General features: G+C 39.1%; 2 protein-coding genes and 1 long non-coding RNA gene across 4 annotated transcripts; all 3 read left to right on the top strand.

Annotated features, from left to right (window-relative positions):
- Positions 1-6,254: 6,254 nt before the first annotated feature.
- LOC112291405 (agmatine deiminase) lies at positions 6,255-10,429 on the top strand. The gene is made up of 11 exons (XM_024538757.3): positions 6,255-6,447; positions 6,744-6,857; positions 7,137-7,226; positions 7,348-7,432; positions 7,660-7,715; positions 8,053-8,131; positions 8,262-8,396; positions 8,675-8,904; positions 9,035-9,193; positions 9,439-9,706; positions 10,111-10,429. Exons 1-11 carry the CDS (start codon positions 6,355-6,357, stop codon positions 10,164-10,166), a joined length of 1,365 nt encoding a protein of 454 aa, XP_024394525.2. The 5' UTR covers positions 6,255-6,354; the 3' UTR covers positions 10,167-10,429.
- An 822-nt stretch (positions 10,430-11,251) lies between these two features.
- Positions 11,252-15,913, top strand: LOC112291403 (uncharacterized). Of its 2 annotated transcripts, none has more exons than XM_024538754.3 (3): positions 11,252-11,387; positions 12,304-15,335; positions 15,583-15,913. In XM_024538754.3, exon 2 carries the CDS (start codon positions 12,471-12,473, stop codon positions 14,754-14,756), a length of 2,286 nt encoding a protein of 761 aa, XP_024394522.1. In that variant the 5' UTR covers positions 11,252-11,387; positions 12,304-12,470; the 3' UTR covers positions 14,757-15,335; positions 15,583-15,913. The 2 variants fall into 2 exon arrangements, with proteins under 2 accessions (XP_024394522.1, XP_073394724.1); XM_073538623.2 differs by lacking the exon at positions 11,252-11,387 and adding an exon at positions 11,781-12,009.
- A 1,881-nt stretch (positions 15,914-17,794) lies between these two features.
- Positions 17,795-23,577, top strand: LOC141046157 (uncharacterized). Its single transcript, XR_016506415.1, has 6 exons — positions 17,795-17,952; positions 18,185-19,836; positions 20,072-20,989; positions 21,156-21,652; positions 21,856-21,948; positions 22,222-23,577. It is a non-coding gene; the product is annotated as an uncharacterized LOC141046157 (long non-coding RNA).
- The last annotated feature ends 417 nt before the right edge of the window (positions 23,578-23,994 follow it).

Raw genomic sequence — 23,994 nt, 5'->3', positions numbered from 1 at the left:
ATAGTAGATCGTTTCACCAAGATGGCGCATTTTGTGCCATGTACAAAATCTATCACAGGTGAAGAAACAGCTAAGCTTTTCATTGATAATATCTATCGCTATCATGGATTAACTAAAGATATCATATCAGATAGGGGAACTCAATTTGTGTCAAGATTTTGGAGGACCCTTTTCAAGATTTTAAAAGTGGACATAAAGCTATCTTCGGCTTTCCATCCTCAAACTGATGGACAAACAGAGCACGTAAATCAAGTCTTGGAGCAATATTTAAGGTGTACTATCAACTATCAACAAGATGATTGGACAACCTTTCTGCCATTGGCAGAGTTTGCTTATAATAATACGGTACATTCTTCCACGCAACAAACACCTTTCTTTGCCAATTATGGCTATCATCCATGACTTGATATTTTTGATTTTTCAAAAGTTGATAATCCTGCAGCAGAAGATATGGCAAATCGGTTGTCAGAGTTACATGCAATAATGAAGACGCAATTGAAGGAAGCTCAAGAACGACAAAAAATAAACGCAGATCTATATTGTAAGGAGCAACCACAAATCAACGTGGGTGATAAGGTATGGCTACTTTGTCGCAATATCAAGACTACTCGACCTTGTGACAAGTTGGACTATCGTAGGCTTGGCCCCTTTTCTGTTTCTGAACAGATCAACCCAGTTGCATATCGGTTACATCTACCGGAGTCAATGAAGATCCATCCTGTATTCCACGTATCTCTTCTTGAACCATATAAGACAATGGATATACAAGGAAGAAGACAAATGCCACCGCCTCCTATAGAAGTAGATAATAATGAAGAATTTGAGGTGGAAAAGATATTAGACTCAAGGTGGCGCCAAAATAAGCTGGAATATCTTGTTCATTGGCGCGGATATGATATTAGTAAACGCACATGGGAGCCATCCAGGAATCTAGCAAATGCATCAGCTAAAGTCAAAGTTTTTCATCAACGACATCCATCAAAACCAAGATGAAAATCTCTCTTATAAAAGAGACAAGATTGAGGCAAGATAACATTCAATTTTCTATCCTTTTTTGTAACTTCTTTGCATTTGTGACACTAATTAGATGGAGAGCCAACAACCAGCAGATTCAACTCAAGAACCTTCGTTTGCTGACCTGTCGGACGAGACATTACGATTGTCACAACCTTCAAGAGGATGCAATCGAGATGAAGATCTTCAAGAACGACATGTTCTTCCTCGAATAGATGGTGAAATACAACGCGTTTGGTATCACGATTTGGGAAGGGACTCTCGATGTTTGGTGATTTTGTTAGAGGTAGGAACAACTCCTGATGGTGTTCCGAATATTCTATTCGAAAGAAGTTACGAAGGCCTCAACAATGATCAAATAACTGGGTGGTCTTCCCGCCTTGGTATGGGACACTACCGATGGTTGAGAGGCCCTATCAATCATCTTCGAAGAGAACAGAGATCAGAGTATGTGGCGAATACAATTCGTCGCATCATAGATTTCCTCAACATATGATGACCGCTCCTCGTGGAACTCGTCTCTAGAAGGGGGGGTAATGTCACGCCCATAATCATGTAAGCTAATAATTACATATAGAAATAGGTAGAAGTAAGTAAAAGTAGATAAAAGTAAGTTAATTCTATAATATTTAATATAGAAGCTTCCTAGAAACTTCCTAGACGCTGCTTTGACTTCATAGGTGTCTTTAATTGACTTTTTGGATTAGAAACGTGGTCAACAAGTTGGCCATGTGCCACACATGTTGTTAGCTTGAAGATCAAGCTAACTATGTGGCCCACACGTAGAAAAACTTGCCTTGTAAGTCAAGGCATGTGTCCTACAAAGTCAACACATATTGGAGGTCCTATAGAACGTCGCCACGTAGCTCCTAATTAGATAGTATATATAGAGACAAGAGTGAAGGCTTCTTCACTCTTGTCAACTCTTTTCTTGCTTCTAGTCCAGGTTCAAGAGTCTTTAGTTTCTTGTCTTGTGGCAATAGCCATTCTAGTTTCCTTTTAATATACCTACTTGTTTATATTTTGACTTATTATATCGAGATAGCCTTTTTGTGTATATTTTCCCTCATCGAGTCTTTGTCCTTAACAATCTTTCGACTATAAATCTCGACATAGTGTAGATCTAAAAGCTTGATGATGGATGTTTGAAATATGTCATCAATGAGATTTGATTGACATTGATATAATATTATTGATGCTCAAATGGGTTAATGTTTGTTTATTCACATACACGTATGTATATATACATATATATATATATATATATATATTAAAGCAAGTTCTTCTTTGGGAGGTTTGTTACATATATCACCAATGGATATATATTATGACTGCTATTGAAGTGGTAGAAGCTCTAAAAAATTATTATTGATTTTAAGAGTTGGAGCATAGAAAGTATTAAATATTATAAAAATAATATTATTGATATTGATCATGTGCACTTTGCAAGAGTCGTTGTACAATTAGAACATGCAAGCAATGTCATCTTTTGCATAGTGTAATAGATGCACAATAACATATTATATTGTCTAAGACATCAAGCTCTTGTAACCACTACCGAATGTTGGATTATTTAAACATGTATATATATGTGTGAAAGAAAAGAAGAAGGAAAAAATAAAATAAAATAAATTAAATTAATACAAATTTTATAGATTATCCAAGTAATTGATTTGAAATTTATATTAAAACAACCAAAATCATAATATATTTTTGTATTAGTATGTAAATCATAAAAAATTATAAAAAAAAAAAATGTAATTTTTTATAATTTTAAGAAATCATTTCTAAAATTTATTAAAATTTTATCAAAAATAATATTATTTTTTTCTAAAATATTTTTAAAAAATTGAATTATATTTGAAATAGAATGTTTCTAATATTTTTTAATTGTACAATCTTAAATATCAAATCAACACCTAAAAACGTTTTTACTGATTTGATAAGCAAGTAAATATTACAAATATTATAAAAGTTCAATAAATACAATTATAAAGATACTATAATTATATTACTAAATTGAATTTAAATTATAATTAAATTATTCATATGATCTATGTCGAAATTAATTTATTAAGAAGAAATTACATGAATAAGACTTTAAATATATTTTTAAAAAATACTATAAAAATATAAAAAAATACAAAGTTGGACACTAAATCTCTTAGTTAGCAATAAATGATATTTTTTTTTTAATAAAATAAATCTTATTTTTATTTATATACTCATTTATTTATATATATATATACATTTTTTTAATAAAAAGATTTATGCAAAAATATATATTTATATATACAAAATCAATCCACATTTCAAAACCATCATCACACCCGCCCCTCCTCTCCCATCTTTTGTCTTTGTTCTTACTGTTTTTAGGTCCTATCTCCCTCTCATATCTCCATTTTTAGCATCCATTTTTTATCCTTATTTTTAGCCCTCATCTCTCATCCTTATTTCCAACCTTTATCTCTTATCTATGTTTTTAGTCCTTGTCCTCCATCTATATTCTTAGTCCTCGTCTCCCATCCATATTCTTAATCCTCATCTTCCATCCATATTATTAGTCCTTGTCCTTCATCCCTATTTTCACCTCTCACTAAGAAATAAGATTAGAATTTACACACTTTCTATACTCTATTAATATAAGAGCTAAGTTATGACTACATCTAGTCCAAACTTAAATAATATCTAAGATTGATTTAATTGCTTCATGAAAGAATATGTTATCAAACTCTTTCAAGCTTTTCATGAAGTCTTTTCTGATGGTAGTTGTGGCATATCACATACTATTATTGTTGATCCTTATTTCTTTTACCACAAGACCATTAGATTTTTTTTTTTTCTATTTTCAATCTCTTCAAGCAATTTCTCCTCTTCATTTTTAATTTCTTCAAATGGCTTCTCTTCCTCATTTTCATTCTCTCTTGGCAACATCTCTCTTCCATTTTTGATCACTTCTAGCAACTTCACTTCTTCCCTACCAATATCTTCAAGCAACTTTATTTTCTATTTTTTAATCTCTTTAAGTGACTTTGCTTCCACTATTGGTACTTTCTCTTTAGCTATTTCAAAAACTTGATCAACAAGCATTTCATTATGAGTATCACCACCACCATTAACCCTCGTTGACTCTGCATGTATTGTTTTGGCACACTTTCTTTTATGAACTTCTCCTTCTCCACATTATTGTAAAATTCACTTCTATATTTTAAAACTTCATTTTTTTTTCAATGTGAGATTGAGCTTCTTCACAATCAAAAATATGACAAGGGACATGAGTTGAGAATAGAAAGGGGAAACAAGTGTTGAGAATGGAGACATGGGAGGAGAAGGAGGTTTTGGAATGAGACTAGAATATGGGTTGAAAACAAAGAAGGTATAACGATGGTTTTTATAGGCGGGTTGATTTGGTAAAAGCCATGGTCGATTCAACATTCCTTTATATATATATATATATATATATATACACACATTCATACAAAAACTAAGTACTTAAAATAGTAATAACATCTTATATAAAGATCTTATGATCTTTGCCATTACTCAACACTTTCATGGAAGGCTCAAGATCAAAACAAAATGTTCTTTTTTAATTATTCTTTTACATATTTTTTTATTATATTCTACCACATCAGTTAAAATTTAATAAATGAGCTCGTCATTTATTAAAGAAAGCATCTATCAGATACGTACCACTGTCCTGGACTCACTGACACTTGTCAGAATACATGACAAGTCTACGAAGAAATCTGGTCTTCTTGAGGATAAGTGAGGAATATTCCAACTAAATGGATTTGTATTGTCATCTGAATTCAATTAAATATTTAGCTTTTACTTAGCTTTTACAAAAATTGATGTTTTCATTTTTTGGAGATGATTACTAATTATATTTGATTGTATATGTAAATTTTATATTAAATATGCATAAAATAAATAAAAAACTCAAATAAAAACTTACATATAATTTAATTGATATTTTAATTAATTTAATTTGCTTACACTAAATTTACTTTCTATGTAATTTTTAAAAAGCTTGTTTAGAATTTTAATATATATATATATATATTAAATATATTTAAAAAAATACAAAAATATGTCAAATACATGGTGGAATTTTTGAAACCAATTGCAATTTTGTAAACATTTCATTTGAAAATATCTTGTGCAATAATTGCACAAGATATTCTTGTACATTATCAAATCCTCTCTCATGTGTGTGTATATATATATATATATATATGTATATATATTTTTCTTTTTTCCATTGTTGAAATCTAAAGTCATGAAGCATTATGTATGAATGTATGTATGTATATATATGTATATATATATATATATATATATATGTATAATTTATATTATTGAATTGTAAAATCTTGAAGCATCTTAGAATAGTGGATGAATTTACATTTATATTTGTACATAATATTCAAATTTAATCTATTTAATTAATTTATTTTTTAAATATTTTTTTAATTCACAAACTTCTTGGTTTTACTTCATTTTCCATTTGACATCATATATGCTTCTAAAAACTACATGTGAACGACTAACTGAATTAAGCATGTAAACTAGTTACTTTATGGATCTAATTTTTAATTTTTAAATTTTCTTCAATTCGAACAAAGGAAGACCAGTAGATGAGTTTAATATGCAAAATAGTGTCATTTTTAGATCTAAATTTGTTTAGGAGACAAGAAGATGTTACTTTGTTTCATGGCACAAAAACATATGGATTTTTTTAAAAAACAAATTATAATATCCAATTTATTTCTACATCATGGACATCATTTATTTAATTATTTTCAAATGTCAACATTATAGAAACCTATGCATTTATTTATTTCTATGCATGCATACAAATAATAATGCATCTAAATCAACACCAGTGAAACAACTGTAAATAGCGACCCATCTGGAAAATTCCAACAATGGAAAACTGGAGCACGGCCTCCTTGGAGAGTAAACCTCCGATTCCAGATAGAACACGTCGCAGAGATTCGACGACCGCATTAAATGCTCTTCTAAGACTCCAATTCCAGATGGAGCGTGTTTCCCAGATCCCATGACCGCATGGAATTGGCTTCCAGGAGGAGAATGTTCCAGGCGGAATTTGGTCCTTCTGTATATGGAATTCCACACAGGATGTCCGACTCTCCCGAAACCCTAATCCAGGAGGAGCCCTGTCGAACGTCGACGATCGAAGCCATGGTACACTGGATGAGTTATTGATCTATCGCAGGCTCTCGCCGTGTTTTTTGCTGGTGATGGGATCGGAGTAGCAATTCTGTCACCTTCGATCGTTGTGCGGAAGCGCTTTTTCTGACCCAAACTTTGGCTATGGGGACCCCCATGAAGGGCACTCCCAAGGAGCACGGCTTCTACATGCCTGCGGAATGGGAGCTTCACGCGCAGACTTGGATGGGATGGCCGGTGGGTTCATTCGCAATCTTTTGCAACTTTACCCACATTTTAATTTTTTTCGATTTGTTTTTAATTCTGTTAATGTATCGTGAACTGCGATCGCGTGAAGATCTCATGTTTTTCCACATGATAGTCTCATTGTGGTTGGATTGTGTAACCTTGTTGTCTTTTTTGGTTTTCTCATGGTTAACTGCGCGTCTAGGATGCACGCACGCGCCCCTAGAAGCACCGGATTCAGGATGTTTGTTGGTTCTGTGGTAAGTTGTGGCCTTTGAATGGGAGACTTTCCTTTGTGGTTCACTCAGGAACGTGAAGATAACTGGAGGGAGAAAGCAGTGCATGCTCAGCGGGCATTCGTGGAAGTGGCTACAGCGATATCGGAATTTGAGCCTGTGACCGTATGCGCTACTGGATCCCAGGTTGTTTTTCTCACACTCGTTTGATGTGTTTCTTTCCTGCTTTCTTTGAGGTGCTTTATAGATTGGTCGTTGTTGCCTTTCTGCTCTTTGGTGTATGAAATTTCACACAAGTAGAATTTTCTGTGCCTCGCTTAGTTTGATGACGGTGAAGCACTCGATGAAATGAACTGCCTCCGAGGAATTTTACTGTTTAATGAATTCGACTAAAGTTATCTTAGAAGGTGGGCTCTGTATTGTTGATCATCTCTGATTTGAGACTATCATGTGGAAAATGGCCAGTGGGAAGCTGCCCGCAGTCAGTTGCCACCAAACGTAAGGGTTCTGGAAATGAGTATGAACGACGCTTGGTTCCGAGACACTGGACCTACTGTAAGTCGTAGAATCATCTTCGTCAATTTCACTCTCATGGAGGTGTTCTTGTCTTCATTTCATCCTCGTGGTTTTTGCTGTTTTGCTCCTATCTATAATATTATATTAACTTTGCGCACAGTTTGTAGTGCTCGACAATGTGGAGACTGAAACAGAAAGTATCAGAGAAGTTGCAGGCGTCAGGTGGACTTTCAATGCTTGGGGGGGTATGCGCATAATCCATTTTACTGTCTATTTGTAAGAGACCTCAAATTGCCCATTTAATTGTATGGAACGTCATCAAAACATCGATGAAAGATTTGTTAAGCAGTAGGTCTCTGTAAATTGTTTCTATCAAGTTGCAGCATTAGCTGTTGATGTTATGGTATATGACAATCATTTTTTGGTCTCATTGGAATCACTCAAGAAGTTAAGAATTGTGTATCTGCTTCAGGAAAAGAAAATGGATGTTACGATGATTGGACCTTAGACGCGCTTGTTGCTCGGAAGGTGGGCTACAATATTGATGTTCCTACAATTCTTAAATTTATAGGGATTAATATATTGCTTTCAGTTAATGGATAAATTCATCACTTTTGTCTCGGCTTTTGAAGCGCTATAAAATGTGTTCATTGTCTTGTTAGTGCAGCAAATAGTGAAAATGATTATCGCTAGAGAGGTATCTGTTTGTTGTGGCAAGGGTTGGCCGTGCTTCTATTTTTTACAAGAGGCAGTGCTGATTGATGCCTTCAAGTTGGTACTACTTATCAATTATACATAATTATGTCACTCGTTACGACGTGAGTTGCCTCAGTACTCACTTCAGTGGTCTAGAGGTTTGTTGTAGATCTTAGATGCAGAGCGTGTTCCTCAATTTTCGCAACAGTTTATACTGGAGGGTGGCTCTATTCACGTGGATGGAGAAGGTAAATGAATTTTTCATGTCAAGTGCACGGTTAGATATATTTTCAGCTTGGATGTTGTCTTAACAAACATGAGTGAGCATGCTCATACGGTTCAGTTGCACAGTCTTACTCCTAGTACTGTGTTATGCAGGGACATGTTTAACAACTGAAGAGTGCCTGCTTCATCCCAATCGAAACCCACATCTGAATCAAGGTGAAATAGAGGAGCAGCTCAAGCTTTACCTGGGAGTCGAGAAGGTGATTTGGCTGCCCCGTGGTCTTTACGGTATTTTCAATCCTCCTTTAGATTGGATTTTGGGACGGGTCTGCGATTCCAGAATGGTTGGCCTGGTTGCTGGTAGATTTTTTATTTTATTTTATTTTGCTTTATTTTATTTTATTGTGAACTCTTCTCATATATGACTTTTTGTCTACCGGAAAAAAACTTGAAAGGAGAGCTTGGAAAGTAACCGCACGAAATAGACTGGATCAGCTGTGAATAAGACATATCCTGCATTATACGCCTCAGTATCATGTAATTGACGCATCGTTTGGTGTTTCCAGGTGATGATGACACAAATGGTCATATTGACAACATGTGCTGCTTCGTCAAGCCTGGAGTAGTATTGTTGCATTGGGTTGATGATGAGAATGATCCTCAGCATGAAAGGTCGGTGGAGGCTTTTAACGTTCTCTCTAAAGCCACAGATGCCAAAGGACGTACATTAGAAATCTTAAAAATTCATGCTCCAGCCCCCCTCTATTTCAAGCCTGAGGAAGTTTCTGGTCTGGTGGTAAGGCTTATTCCATTCTTGCCTATGTAGCTTCTAAAGAGTTTAGAAGTCTTTTAAACTTTGTCTCTGCCTTAACTTGAGTAGCTTGGATGTATACAATCTCATGCTCAATATAATTGGTGGCATGTAGCAAAATAGTGCCGTGATCAGGCATGAAGGACAACGCCTGGCATCGTCATATGTCAATTTTTACATTTGTAATGGTGGAGTAATTGCACCTGCATTTGGAGATTTAGCAGCTGACCAAGCAGCTGAGGATGTTCTCCGATCTGCATTCCCCACACATAAGGTAATTTTTAAATATCTTATCATCATGCTGTGAAAACTGTGTTCTACGATTCTCACATGCTTCTCTAAGGCATAAAAATTCATAAACTGATAGTAGTGAGCATTTTGATTTTAGTTTGCTGTGCACTACATGAAACATGAAATATTTATCGGAGCTCAATACTCGCATCGACTTGTCTTTGCCAAGAAAATTCAACATCTTTTTGTGATAGTCCTGTGGGCCTCCTGTGTCCAACCTTGGTGCAGGTTGTCATGATCCAACATGCTCGGGAGATACTCCTAGGTGGTGGCAATATCCACTGCATCACGCAGCAGCAGCCTGCTGCATTTTCTGCACTTCATCCATTACCAGATGATACTGTGGGTCGGAAGGGTGTAGAGGATGGCAAGGCTGTAGAAGGTGCTTCTTTCCAAGAATTCGCTCCAGCAGTTGGTGAAGGATCTAGCACCACTGTGACAAAGACGTTGGTTGATTCATTGTTAACTGCCTCGATGCTAATGAGCTCCCAAAAAGGTTAATTTTTCAGAAATCTGAGCTTCTCACAGAATAGTCTAGATACGAAGTAGTCATTTGCACTAGTTGTCACGCTGTAGAATTGGAGACTTTCGAATGGCAACTATCACTTTGCAGATTATGCCCACTTGCAGCTTTCTATTATACCATCTATACTGCATTACCACTATAGGGAGTGTATTATCATTTGTACATCAATTTTTACACAGCACGGATTTGCTTGATGTCAAAGACCGGCTGCGAGTATATACGCTCTGCTCCAAGTTCCCAAATATCAATATATTTCTGACGTGCAATCATTTTTTTTCTGTGAGAAATTTGTCATGCTACGAACCTCAAAGATAAACTAATCATTGTTTTGCTGGGTCGGTCGTAATCTCGTGTGATGTTTTGATTGCGCACAGGTCTTGGTGAGTGTGTAGTGGAATGCGCCGATCATGTGTGGTTGTTACACGATTGATGCTGCGATGCCATGAATCCACCCACGCTCAGGCAAAATGGACCCCCATGTATCAGTTGGATGTAGTAGTCCATGAAATTTTAGTCGGGAAACAGAGATTAATTCAAATTTAGACTTGAGTGAGATTGATGGTTGCAAAGGACGAGAAGTTGAACCAGCTTGCAGTTAAAATTATCCTGGGCATTAATCCGCCGTTTGATCGCTTATTATCATCACTCTACCCTCAAGTATAGCTTCTGGAAGATAGCCTTATTCGGCAGCCATCACTTCTCCATGTGCTTGTAACTGAAAAAGGGCGGAGGTATCAAGGGATTCGAGGGTCAATCTATTTAAGGCTTGTTCTGGTGTGTCAGGGAAGATCGACCTATTCTTGGCCCATTTAGTTGTGTCAGTTGCAACGGCATTGATTACCATTGAGCTTTTCTGCGAAATATATTTATTGCTTTCAAAATGAAAGCTCTGATTAAAACAACAAGAGACATGGATTGTCTCTTCGTGATTCTCCCATTGGATCGTCTCGCACTGGTGTCACAGTAAGTTGATGGAGGGATCCTTTTCAATCGACAATATGCGAATATGAGTTTGCGAACAGGACTCTGGAGGATGGAATTGTTGAAGTCTCAACTCAGCAAAAGTCTCTGGTGAGAGAATCACATTTGGGACGCACTACATCCATGTGCACGCTGATTTCACTAGGAATAGTCACAGTCGGAGAATTCATGACGTGAATATGTGTATCTCAGAAATCTTCGCGTCCACCTCTTCACGACAGCTCGCCACAGGAATATGATTCTCGAAGTGTACGCTTAAAGAAGCGGGAGCCACTGTACATTTTTATTCTTGACAAGGTGAAATGAAAGGCTATATCCAGGGATGCGCGGACCTTGTCTTTTGAGGTGGTGATTGGATTGGAATTTCCATTTTGTTGCCGAATCGGAGGCGTAAATGAGACCGAGGCTGGAGAACCGTGCGGGTTCGCGTGGGAGATGAATAGACCGCCACGCCAGGGGCGGCACGTCGTGCGCGCATTAGGTCGCCTGCAACGGCGCGCTTCTGCATCTCCCGCCCGGAAAACAGGATCTTCGTCTGGACGAGCACTTTTGCTATGGCACTAACAAACGCGATTCTGTCGAAATGAGATGTTTCAGTCTGCTTTTGTTGCTGTCTTCGCAGGGGAAGCTGTGGGTTCTGCTTTTTTCAGCCCCCGAATTGGAATGAAAGGTTTGTCTTACTCCGTCGTGAGCTGCCTGCGGTTTTCTTGCAAATCAGTTGGCTGTCGTGGCGGCGATACGTAGTCAGGCGACTAAACGGGACTTTTTTTTTTTTTTTTTTTTTTTTTCCGATTTCGACTTTTGTTTTGTTTTTGTTTTTGTTTTTTGTTTTTTTATGTTCGTTGGGTTGCTCGCCGGGGAGCAATGAGGGAGAGCGGAGTGGCTGTCAGTTGGTGCGTTGTGCTACTGTTTGCGGATGCTTAGATTTCGCTCTCGCACCTCGGGGGTTTTGAGTGATTCAAGTTGCGGCGCGAGGAAGTCTAGGATTCTAGGTTCGTGGTTGTGTCTGTCTGTGAGATTTGTATTCGTTTCTGGTAATGTAGTAGAAACCGCTTGAGCTGTTAGTGAAGTTTCATAGTGAAGATATGGAGTCTGCTGGGTTCTATGTAATCACTTGGGTCCATACTTTCTTATACAATGTAGACTTTGTGCGTGATTGTTATTAGACTTAAATCGTAGCAAGGGAGAGCATGACGCTGCAGCACTGATTGCTGAAAATCTGCAGCGTGGACACAGGGTCGGCGCGAAGAAAATTTGCAACAGCAGTAGTAGCAGCAGCAGCAACAACAAGTGTAATTGCTGAGTAGTACAGTTGACACAATTTGCCATCCATCATGGAGGTCACTTTGTTGTGTTTTCTCACGATCCGCATGAAAGTGTAACATTAGGAAGAATTGTTTTGATTTCTGTTGAGAGTGGCGTTGGAGGAAGCGTCGACGCCAAAACAGCGACTTATGAACATCGTTGTCTTTATGTTGTGATTGTTCTTGTTAACACCCTCTATGCGTTACAGCCAGTGGTCTGCTTGCACGTTTGTAATTCTTACAGCTCTCGAAATTTACGATGTTCCAGAATTTTGCTTGCAGGACATCCACCTTTGTACATTCAGCCCGGTGTTTCTCGGAGCACACATGACTTTTGCGTTTGAGGCAGCCGCTGAATTGGGCTTGGTTCCGGATGGTAGTAGGTTACCGATAAGGAGGTGATATTTGTCTCGTTGCATGAATTTTATAAGAGACTTAAATAGCTTCTGATGGGGGCGGAAATTGTACCCACTTTGGTCACCGAAAAGCCCAAGGGCAAGCTCTTTACTGCAGTCCTACCGAGTGTTTGGTTCATCAAGCTGCGTTCCAATCGTAGACGGTCGCGGAATTCGAGAGCATCCGACGAAAACAGCGAGCCCGTCATTCCTGACAATGCACCATTTCTCCCCAAGAGCGTGGAGAATTGTTACCGGACTGCATTGGCATCTGAAGCATGTAGCTTCAGCCCTCTTGATGGATCGCACTCTAGAAGCCCTAGTGACCCTCCCATCTCCAGCCCATGCGCTGAGAGAGATGGTGTCAAATCTGCTCCTGTGCCTTCGACCCCGAACAGGAAGAGCATTGCTCGCTCTGAGGGGACCTTAAGCACGAAGAGCATAGCTCGCTCTGAAGAGACTCCAACCAGGAAGAGCATGTCTCGCTCGGAAGGGTCTGCGGGGACCACTAGATCAACAACAGTAACCTCTGTCGCTACCACCACGTCCTCTACAAATTCTAGTATATTCTCCAGGTGCATGTATAGATCCACATTATTCTCAGGGCTGAGGAGTTTGTGCAAGCTAGTCGATGATGATGACTCTCTTTTGAAGGGGAGCAATTCGATACAATTTCGAAAGTCCCCGACACCCACCATGAGGGCATGGTTTTTGGTGGGTTGTGGAGGCACCCCGCGCTCACGTACTCGCCACAGCAGCCTAGACCTGGAGAGAGAGTCTGGGCTGATGGAGTTGGACGGGGAATCAGGGCTCGGGTGCATTGAGGAAGGAGTGGGAGTTGAAGCTTCTTGGCCCAGAAAATCCGAGTCTTGGTCGGCGGGCGATTCAATGAAGCATAATAATGGCGAGGTAGTCAAGAACGAAGTTGTCGTTAAGAAGAAGAATTCCTCAAAGCATAGGGTGCAGTCTCCGGTAAAATCCCCGATGAAGGTGAGGTCTCCGGCGAAGTTGAAGCAGGGAACTAAACCCACACTTGGTCACCTATTTTCCTCCAAGTCCGACACAGATTCCCCAAGGAAGGATTTCCCAGAGACCGAAGAGGAGTCTGAAATTCACATTGAGGATCCCAAGCTGGTCACACTTCCATGGGGATCGACGTCTTTTGGGAGTGACAGCACCTTCAGAGTGCCTTCGGTGTGTTCAGAGTATGGATTGGCGCTGTCAGAACGCAGACCGTTCTCTTGCGACGATTCAGAGATCCCGGCTTACAATGATGAAGTCGACACTGGTAACCTCTCGGACAGCCAAAGCTTGCTGAGAGCGAAGATGCTTGCAGCAGAGCAATCATGTGACGGCTCGAAATCGTGGAGGGATCTACGAAAGTTTGACTTGAAGCAGAAAGATGATGCGGCAATGAAGCTTCTTGCATCTCTTGATCACGCTTTGGATCAACGGAACTTGAAGAGGCTGATTGAGGATGACGAAGACAGCGATCCTGGCTATGAATCCATTTTCGGAAGTCCGAGATTCGAGTTCCACAACTCGCCTGTGTTTGAAAGCTTTCTCGAGTCTTCCGCAAAAGCATGGGGGATTGATTTCCCTTCCCTCAAGATGGACGAGGCTAAGACCTCAGGTAACATCAGCGACAAAAGTAGGGAGCTGCACTGTGTTACTGTCCAGACCGCGACTCAAATGGAGAAGGCGAGAGAATTGGCACATGAGTGGGACAGTAAAGGGAGAGAAGGAAATTCTGCTGTGCGAGTCAGTTCATCTCTGTGTGCCAAGCCTCGGAAAACGAAGCGTTCTGGGGAGAAGGAAGATCCGAAGCGGCCATCTCCTTCGAGAAAAGCTCCATCTAAGATCCTCCATCAATCTCCGCCAGGAGGAGATGTCCCCAAGAACAGTCGCGACCAGAGGACCATGCATCCTCAAAGGGAGGTCATGGTGGATCCTGGCCTCCATGAAGAATTCCATCATAGGAGGAAATTCAACGAACCAAGGAAGCGGACTAAGCAGCGGCGCTCAAAGCAAGTGGCCTCTGTTGACACTTCCCCACCTGCCCCTATCCCAGCTCCAGCTTCAGCTCCTGCTCCAGCAACTAAGCAACAGACAAGTGTTACGAAGGAGAGAGTGGCTGTTGTGGTGGAAAGCTCCTACGATCCTTACAACGACTTCCGGGAGTCCATGATAGAGATGATTGTCGACCAAGATATTCAGGAAACTGGCGATTTGGAGGAACTTTTGCAATGCTATTTGTCTCTTAATGAGGCAGAGTACCATAATGTCATTGTGGATGTCTTCACGGACGTTTGGCATGAGCTTTTCGAGAACAAGTTTTAGATTCTCCTGGAAGGAGTATGCGAATGTTGCTCCACTTACAGAAGAACCCACTTCTTGAAAGGGACAACTCTTTGCGGGCGGAAAAAGATCTCCCCGCTGATAACTATCCCCTCGATGTTTTATTATTCAACTTCACAGAAATGTGTACGCATGTCCGTTGAATGCCGGATATGCCCATATTTGCCGACAAGGAGCCCGAGTTCGTTGCGAATTAAACGCATGCTGTGACTCGGCATCATGTGCAAAGTCGTAAGATAGTCGGAAGAGGCGATTTGACCTATTTCCGAAGACGGACACTTAGAGGACTCAGGTTTTTTTTGCACTGATTTATCACGGTGTCGAGTTGTGTGTTAGACTGTGAACTAGATTTCAAAAACAGGTGAAAGGTGAATCGTAAGTGCTGGGTATATTTTGCTCGTCCTCAAGAAAATTATGAAGGCGACAAAAGACAGACATGTCCGGTAGTTAGATAGGTACTCGAAGTGGATGGACGCTGTTCACAAGAGCAGGCCGTGGTCATCTAAATGGAGATGATTTGAGTATCAGGTTGCTTCTGGAGATTTTGAACTTCAATTCCAGGTAATGCTCCTACGCTACATAAAGCTCAGTGAAACATTTCACGGCATCAACTTGTATAAATTTGATCTCGATATCAAGCTACTCTTGTCGGTAGTGTTACTCACAGAAATCATCGTTCAGAAATGACATCCGCGGCTTCATGCCTCTGTTGATTGAAAGAAAGATGCCTCTTTATAATCGACTGTTTGGCAGCGTGTTGAACCTGTTGTAACATTACAAACATGTTTGTGTGGTGGCGGTGCAACAGATGGATCTATTTGCCCTACAACATTCAGAGAAGCCTCCATGTTTGAAGTTAGGACTCCAACAGCTGACCAACGGTGACGCATAGCAAAAATGACGGGCATTGACATGGACTGTAAATGAATCGACAGATTGCCTGTCAGGACTGAGGTGGACACCTTCTGTGGACTGCAAGTGAGATTTTGAGAGATAGTCACACTTTGTACATTCACAGAACAAATTTTTGGGTCACTTCATCATCGTCATAAGATGACATCCAAGTTACGCATTTGCAATTGAGTTTCACATGGCAGAATCATCCAAGTATTTAGCCATGCTATGGCCATCACCACAGAGTTTCTTGACGCTTCATCTTACACATAATAGACCTTGCTTTCCTCGCTGATGGTAACATGATTTCTACTGTAATGTATGTATGAGTGGCTGTGAATCGAATGTGTGCCGTCCTTGTCAATTTGTCTCCATAAGGAACCCACCTCATTGGTAAGTCTCGGGACATTTATGCTAAATACTATTGTTGCAAAATAACATGCAGTATCGTGTCTACCTTCACGGACGTACTTAAAATCTTCTCTACACCGTAAGAGATTCACGATCAGTGCACTGATACGCTGGCACGCTTCAACTTCAAATTTGGAAGTCATTGTTCCAAACCAGAGTTTGCACAGTGCCCCCCTACAGAACTTACACCATGCCACAGGACAACTTGGAGTTGGGCAAGTTGTTCCTACTTCAGCCAACCAGGTTAGCTCTGCTGTTGCTCTTGCTTGGCGAAAAGTGACGACCACATGATGATATCGAAACGTGTCGAGTATACGATCCGCTGTTACCGACTTCCAAAGGAATCCCAACTCACCTGATTATTCTCGCTGCCATTGCACCCCAGATTGCGCTTTGGATAGCTTCGCAAACCTTTTGGTGCGACCCATCAACAGGATTTGCAAATCAACGCAGCAGAGCAAGTGAGGAAAAGCTCATCGGCTCTGCCAATGAGAAACCTCATCGCCGACCTTCCGCAAAATTATCCTCTTCGGCCTAATGCTTGCAATCACAAAGAGAAAATCCGGCGCAATTTGTTGCACGCCCTGGCATATTCTGGACGACCACGGCAAGAGTGTTCGACACCTGGAGGAGGTGAACGAAATTCGAATTACTCCATGGCATCATGTGGCCGTTGGCAGTCCACATCCGTAGGCGAGGGTGGCAATCTGCAAATTCGTCTTGAAAAGCGCGCGAAGGGCGGTGCCTCCTCGGAACCCACGTATATAAACTACAAGCAGATTCATAGCCACTCACGGGTGCAAGCGCAGCACTTGACCAACCTGATTTCTGGGACAAGTGCATCCATTGGCGCCCATGGCAACTGAAAAAGCCTCCATCGAGCTCCTGATGGGTTGCGTCATGCTGCGACGTAGATCAGTATGCTGCAACACAGACTCCTATTAGAAGATGAAGGAAAAAGGCTTCAAGGACCGAGTTTAGCGTTTCTGTCGAAGTTCCTTTGCATCATATTCGAAGTGCATTCGTTTCGATTATTTAGCAGCATGCTGACGTGAGTGGCTGTCACGCCATCTGCGGTGAGCTCCTCAGCCCGCCCTGCAGACCTCAAGTCGTGGGTTGCTGTCTCGAAAATCCAACTTATATTAGAAGTCGGAGCTGCTAGGTGTGATGCGCATCCGATGCCTCCACCACAAACCAGCATCAGCACCGCGGCGGTGTTTCGACTGATTCCTGGACTTCCCCACCCCTCCTTTTCTCATCATCAAGCGCATGATTCCTGGTGCTACCTCTGCAGCCCTCGCAATCGATTCGTCGAGGCTGCCAGTTTCCGATCCGCAAATCGGAAGCGTGGATGAGCACTAGGATCGTCGCGCATCTGCGAAACGATTTCTGCCAAGGGGCCTGGATCTCCTGCAGCCACAGCGTCGCTGTCAGCTGCCGCCACTCTGGTTGTCACTTCTCTCGCTCCGCGTCCTTTGTGTGTGATATCATATGGTTGACAAGAGTTGTGTGAGAACTTGAAAAAAAATATATATTCAGATGTATGTACATATATATATATATATATATATATATATATATAAGACGTTTATTTGAATGAAAATCTAGCTTTGAAAAGAAGTGGGGAATTCTTGAAAGAATCCGTTACTCATAGTTTAATGAAACGTTATAAAACGACTCGTTTTGGGAATCACACAGTAATTGTGTGAATGCATAATTTAGAGTATTTAGAGTGTTTTGTTTTATTTCCAATCAGATTTAAGTTCCACAGCATCAAAAAAGTGTTCAGTTTTTTCTTTTTGAAAGTTGCAATTTCTATAACTGAACAGACTTTGGTGTTCATAAATGTTGTGGTTCGTCTTTATTGCATTGAGTAAGCAATTCAATAAAACATGCCAGTTATTGTACAGTGTTTTAAAACGAAAAATGAGCATATATATAAATATATCATCCTTTATTTATTTTGAATCATTATCCAAATTGATTAATTGAACTTTACAACTAATGATGTGGATTTTGAATATTTTGTGTACATTACAACTGTATAATTAAACATCACATGAATACTGATGTATATACGGAATAATTGATGGATCAAATAACAGGATATTTTGGACCGAAATAATTTTGTAAAGAAAATTCTAAAATGCTCATTGCAAGTACTATTGTAAAGCTGTACGAGAGACATTATTTTATATTTTATCGACGTAAAAATACCTCACACATAAATGGAGTTTACTTCAAATGTTGATTCCCTCGCAGTAAAACTATGGTTTATATATATACTTGTTTAAAAAAAAAATGTAAATTTCACTTATTTTTTTATCCATTTGAATTGTTTTTAGTAGCAAGCCCAAGGAGAAATATTATATCAAAATAAGATAATAATATTATTATTGTTGCATATATCAATTTGAGATTATTAAATATCAAAATAATTTTAAATTTCCACAAATATTGTATGTAAGAAGAGGAAATGTGGGTGATAATTAATTGTATATGATAATATTATTGGGCACCAGAAGAGAATAATCAATATGATGATAGACTTACAAACAAATGACTTAGTCTTACAATATTACAATTAATTTGAAGGAGGATGATACTACCAAAAGGATGACATAGTAATATGGATTTGTGAGACTGTTTTTAAATGCACAAATACAAAAATCATATTCAAGAGCTGTTGAAGACAATGGGTTGTGGTTCAAATGCCAATACCATATTCTCTCTCCTAAATTGTGGATCTAGCTGTTAGGGTTGTTGGATATTCAACATGAGAGAGCAACTGAGAGATGAAAAAAATATATATAAGATATATATATATATATATATATATATATGAAGATAAGATAAAGTAAAATAAAATGCTCTCAACACAAACTCAAAACTACTTATAATTGGTTCCCCATCCTATTTTCTGCTACTACAGGGCCCCATTGAGTGTCAAGTAATTGTGTTCTATTATGCTTAGAAATCACAATTCCACATGTTCAGAAGCATTGGGCAATGCTTTCAACAGGATTGTGATGGTGAGAGTCAATGAATGAATAGTCAGGTCCAGGAATACAAATAATGTAACTGGGGCACTCTATTGAAATGTATGGGCTAAAGGGGGTGCATACAGGGATCATCACTCTACCCCCACTCTCACTCACTGCCCCTTTTTACAAATGGATCACATGAAATTTACCCATTGGATGTAGCTTCTAATGGAGAAGCTCAACTCCATTGATTGATATTGGTTATCTTCTTCACACAGATGCTCCAACAAACCCTACAAAAAACAAAACAAGAGCAGAATTGTTTTAGGGTTCTCCCACTAATTTGTGTGTGTGTATGTGTATGATATATATATATATATATATATATATATACTGGAAATTTGTGGTATTGGCCACAAAAAAATTGATAGGGAGCTTCCAAGCTCTACTCCTAGTGATTTTGTAGTGCTACTTTTGGCAATCTGAAGCAACAACATGCAAAATTCAATCTGTGATTGATCAAAAGTTGATTTATTGTTTCACTTTTGCTTTGATTTTGATGAAAACTATGAGATATGCAGCCAACTATAGATGATTTTTGTCTCCTCTAGTTTATCTTGTTGATTTATTTCCCATGAGCTGTTTTTTTATAAGAGATATATCTACACATGAAATTTGCACATGATACAATGAAGTATCTACACTTGGCTGCTGAAACAACAACTCATTCTTCTGCTAATACTCTTTGTTCTGTTATAAATTTTGGAGAAAAGGTAAATAACAATCTTAAAATTATAAAGCACTCAAAGCTTGTGTTTAGTTAGGGTATTCTCTTTTCTACAGAATATGATTCATGTGGCCCTAAAGCCTGTGGTGCCAATCTCTCTCAGCACACAAGCATCTTCCAATTAGAGTGTAGTTTTTTTTCTTTTGTACATGATTGCTTGTGCCCCACAATTTGGTTTTTCCCCACTTTGTAACAAATCCTAAAGAATAATGGTGGTGCAGACTGTCAGAGCGCATGGGCGATGGATGCACTTCCTCTCACTGGAATATTTTCACTTGTCACTTATATTACTTTACCAGCATGAGTGGCTGCACATTGAATTACAGGGGTTGTAGCCTTTGAGTTCAAATCCACTAAAGTGGTATATGTTACCTAGAATAGTTCTCAAAAGAGGAAATAGAAAAAATCAAGTAGATAAGTGGTACATATGCAAAGCTGGGTTTGGATTGCGTCCAAGGATATATGAGTCCTTCAATATATATATATATATATATATATATATATACCATCAATAAACTTTTATACACGTTTTAAATGAAAAAAAACCATACATTTATACATGTAGTTACCATTATCAACAGTAAAAAATGCAAAGCTTGTTTTCGGGGATTTGTGATGAATAAGATGTGAGGACAAGGACAAAACCTTCCGAGGTCCTTTGATTTCTGGCTTCACCTCAAGGTCCACGCTGGTTTGAATGCCCCAGCTTCGGCACCTAGCCTGGCAGTGAACTAGGTTTGGTTAGAGCCAGGCTTGGATCCAGGCCTATAATCAAGTCCTCTACCTTTGTCACATTAGTTTGCAACACCTCCCTCATCCAGGCAACTGCCACACGGCTCCCCTGGCTCCAAGTTCTTGGCCAAGTCCCCAGGAGTGGCCAAAACTCTTTCTCTACTCAATCTTTTTTGCAATTCAAAGAGGGCATGCGCTAAATGAGTTCTGTTGCACAAAGAGTGTGGTTCTTAAAAAAACTAGGAGATCTAGAATTTGTATTCAGGTGGTAACACCCATATTAACTTTATTCTGATCATTGATCAATCAAACCAAACCAAACCAAACCAGGTTGTTTTGAGGTATTGTCTTAGGTTATATCTTTCTCTGGGCTTCTCTCATCACTCTACGATTATCAAGCTTAACAGGTATGTGCTTTAGAGATATGCTCAAACTCTTTTTTCAGATGCATGTTCTTTTGTAATATTTATCCTTTGCAGTGCTTAGTATACGAGTTAATTCCCATGTTTACACAGGCTGGTAAAATTTATGTGTGAGGGTTACTTAGAGTGACCAGGGTCTTTTTGTTTTCAGCATTTTGAACAGAAACCAACCAAATCTCTTGGCTTAAAAGGCAGAACAAGCCATGCCTGGAATGGAAAGCTGGCACTTCTGCCTTCACCAAGGTCATGCACACACAACTTTTCTGATATATTCACCGCCTTATTGTTGTTCCCAAACCATGAAGGGGATATTGGCCATCTAAATATCTTTACAATTTTAGATAGTGCAATTCTGTTTAATGATCCATGTCCAATCAGAACCTTCAACTTGCAAAGAAAAATGCCTTGTGATTGGGTCTGCAGTATTAATTGTGAACAAATGATTGGATATATCTATATCTATATATATATATATATATGAACGATTTTATGTTTTACATATTTTTCTTGTCGTGGCCAATTATTCAGACAAAAGTAGAGAGAAGGAATGAGAAATAATATAAAATAAAGAAGAAGAAGGAAATAAGAGTAGAAGGAAAACGAAATGGTCTTTATCATTGACCCTTAGCAATCAAGCCCGAATAGAAGGTACCGCTTCCTATACAGATTCTAAGTTTTCCTTGTCAGACTCAATGGGTTTGTTCTCCAAGGCATCAATATGAGTACTTCTGAATAAGACCAGTGCATGAAGGCTTTATACATAGGCAGGGAACTTCGAGAACAATAGTTCCCCTCCTTCACTGTCTACTTCTATAAAGAAGCAGCATTTTATTTTTGTTTTTATTCTTCAGAAATGTAAAGATAAAGCTGAGCTGGCGTTCGCTGGACGAGATATGGAACCTTCAGTGAATGAGCAAAAAGGGCCTTTTCCACATCCTGAGAAGGTGAACAATTCAACTCTTCTCATGATCCTCCAAATCATTGGGCTTGGAATGGTAAAGGAAACCCACAGCTTTCATTAAGAAAAATCTGTTTTGCATCATAATCCAAGTTCTTAATCTTTCATGGTCCACACAATTGTGTTGTAAACTCCATATTTAAGTGTACCACAACCAAAAGCTTTGATCAATTACAGAACACAACATTCTGATCCTCTTCCTCACAAATAATGATACCCAATCACTAATTCTGGTCCAACGTATAATCCAAGTTTGCAGGGCTGTTGGTTTCGAACACAACCCTCACAAGGTTCCATCATGGCAAATAAAGGTCTCAACCATTAAGTATTTTTTCATGACGCTGGTAAATGCACCAAAATTTTAGTTGATGCCAGCGCAATTAGGGAGGTAATGTTAATAATCTGCAACTCTTAGTGGGACAGAACCAGCATAGAACTCCAAGACCCAGATCTCAAAATTCAACATTTTTATTTTATTTTAATGGTGGCTTTAAAACCTTTGGGAAGAACAAGTGTCAGCACATCCTTGGCTGCACGAGCCCAATTTAGTAAACTCTCATGTGTGCCGAAGAAACACAGGGTTTTGTCTTTTAAAGACACGGCATTGGTGTAGAATCCATCCATGATCTCAGAAGCTTAGCAAACCTCCAGCTGCAGCTTGACCTTGCCGTTCCTTAAGTGGGAGATGCCATGGAGACAAGCAATCCAAAGAAACAGCGACACTTGCTTCAAAAACACACACTCTCTTAGCTCACTCAAACTGGGTACTCATCGATGGGAAAAGCGAGTAATGGTCTACAGTGCCATGCAACCGAACGAAAGAGGATGAACGGCAATGGGTGGACAGATGAATGAGTGGATGAACTGATCATCTCAGTCCAAAAGTCCAGCCTCGCGACCCAACACCTCCTTGAGGTCCCTTACCAGCAAGTTCCGATTGGAATCCAATTGGCCACGCTGACGTGGCGGCTTCCCAATGATGTAGAATATTCCAGTGTGGGTCAGGCGACGGGGGGGTTGTACAACAAAGTCAGCTTGAAAAAGTTACGTTTCACCGAAAAGGAGCGGGTTGGCCCCGAAGATTGCGGGGAGAATATTTGAAATCTCCAAGCAACGGGTCCCCTTGTTTCTTCGATTTGTCTTTTTCTTTTTCTTTTTTTGATTTCTTTCTTGCTTCACCCTTTGGCCACTCCCACAAGTCACTGCCTTGCTTGTGTCCTAAGCATTGAAATTTCAAATGCCCTATTCAGTTCCTCCGAAGTTAGGGGGGATTTGAGAGACTTTGTATGCTTTTGCTCTTTTTTCTTTCCTAGTCTATGTGACGAATGTTCCTTATTTTTGTATTCTCTTTCTTGTATATATATATATGTGTGTGTATGTATGTATGTATGTATGTATATAAAATCCAAGGCTTTGAACGTCGTCCTTACACCAACTGTTGTTTTTTTCAAAAAAGTTCCTGTTTCTAAAAATAAAAACAATCATATGGGAGCATCATAGTGCTGCAACTACATAACTGTGTTAAAATTCTTGAAATATTCAAAGGTGTTTCCAAAAGTACATTCCCCAGTGGATATTTTGATATATTTAAACACAACAATATTTTTATGTAGTCCTATGTGCATGTACATTCAGCATGGTTTTTGTTATATATTACAGTAATTTAACTATAAACATGGCCAGTAGTATTTTTTTTCATATATATATATATATATATATATATATGTGTGTGTGTGTGTGTGTATGTGTGTACATACATACATATATACATACATATTCACATGTATTCATGCTGACTTTATATTACAAATAGGTGTTGGAGATGGCCTTTTTCTTAGATGGTGGATGATATCCTTGAAATGCATCAGTGTGTTGAATAATCAAAATGTGGTCTTATATTTTTATTAATTTTATGAACAAAAATCACTTTGCTCATTGTGTGCTTACATGAAAACGTAATTGTATTGTTATGATTTTAAAGGAAGCACTACAAGTCTTAATAATATCAGAAAACTACTTTTAGCTCTGCTGA

The sequence above is a fragment of the Physcomitrium patens genome, chromosome 14 (assembly GCF_059467195.1).
Source record: "Physcomitrium patens ecotype Gransden chromosome 14, ASM5946719v1, whole genome shotgun sequence".
Classification (NCBI taxonomy): Eukaryota; Viridiplantae; Streptophyta; class Bryopsida; order Funariales; family Funariaceae; genus Physcomitrium; species Physcomitrium patens.
Note: the sequence above shows the minus strand (reverse complement) of the source record. Positions and strands in the feature narration are given on the sequence as shown.

Bases quoted from the DNA above. Each gene is read 5' to 3' on its own strand.
- LOC112291405 (XM_024538757.3), top strand. From the start codon at position 6,355: ATGGGGACCCCCATGAAGGGCACTCCCAAGGAGCACGGCTTCTACATG. The intron at 6,858-7,136 runs GTTGTTTTTCTC...GAAAATGGCCAG, and splicing joins TATGCGCTACTGGATCCCAG to TGGGAAGCTGCCCGCAGTCA. The intron at 8,905-9,034 runs GTAAGGCTTATT...GGTGGCATGTAG, and splicing joins AGGAAGTTTCTGGTCTGGTG to CAAAATAGTGCCGTGATCAG.
- LOC112291403 (XM_024538754.3), top strand. From the start codon at position 12,471: ATGGGGGCGGAAATTGTACCCACTTTGGTCACCGAAAAGCCCAAGGGC.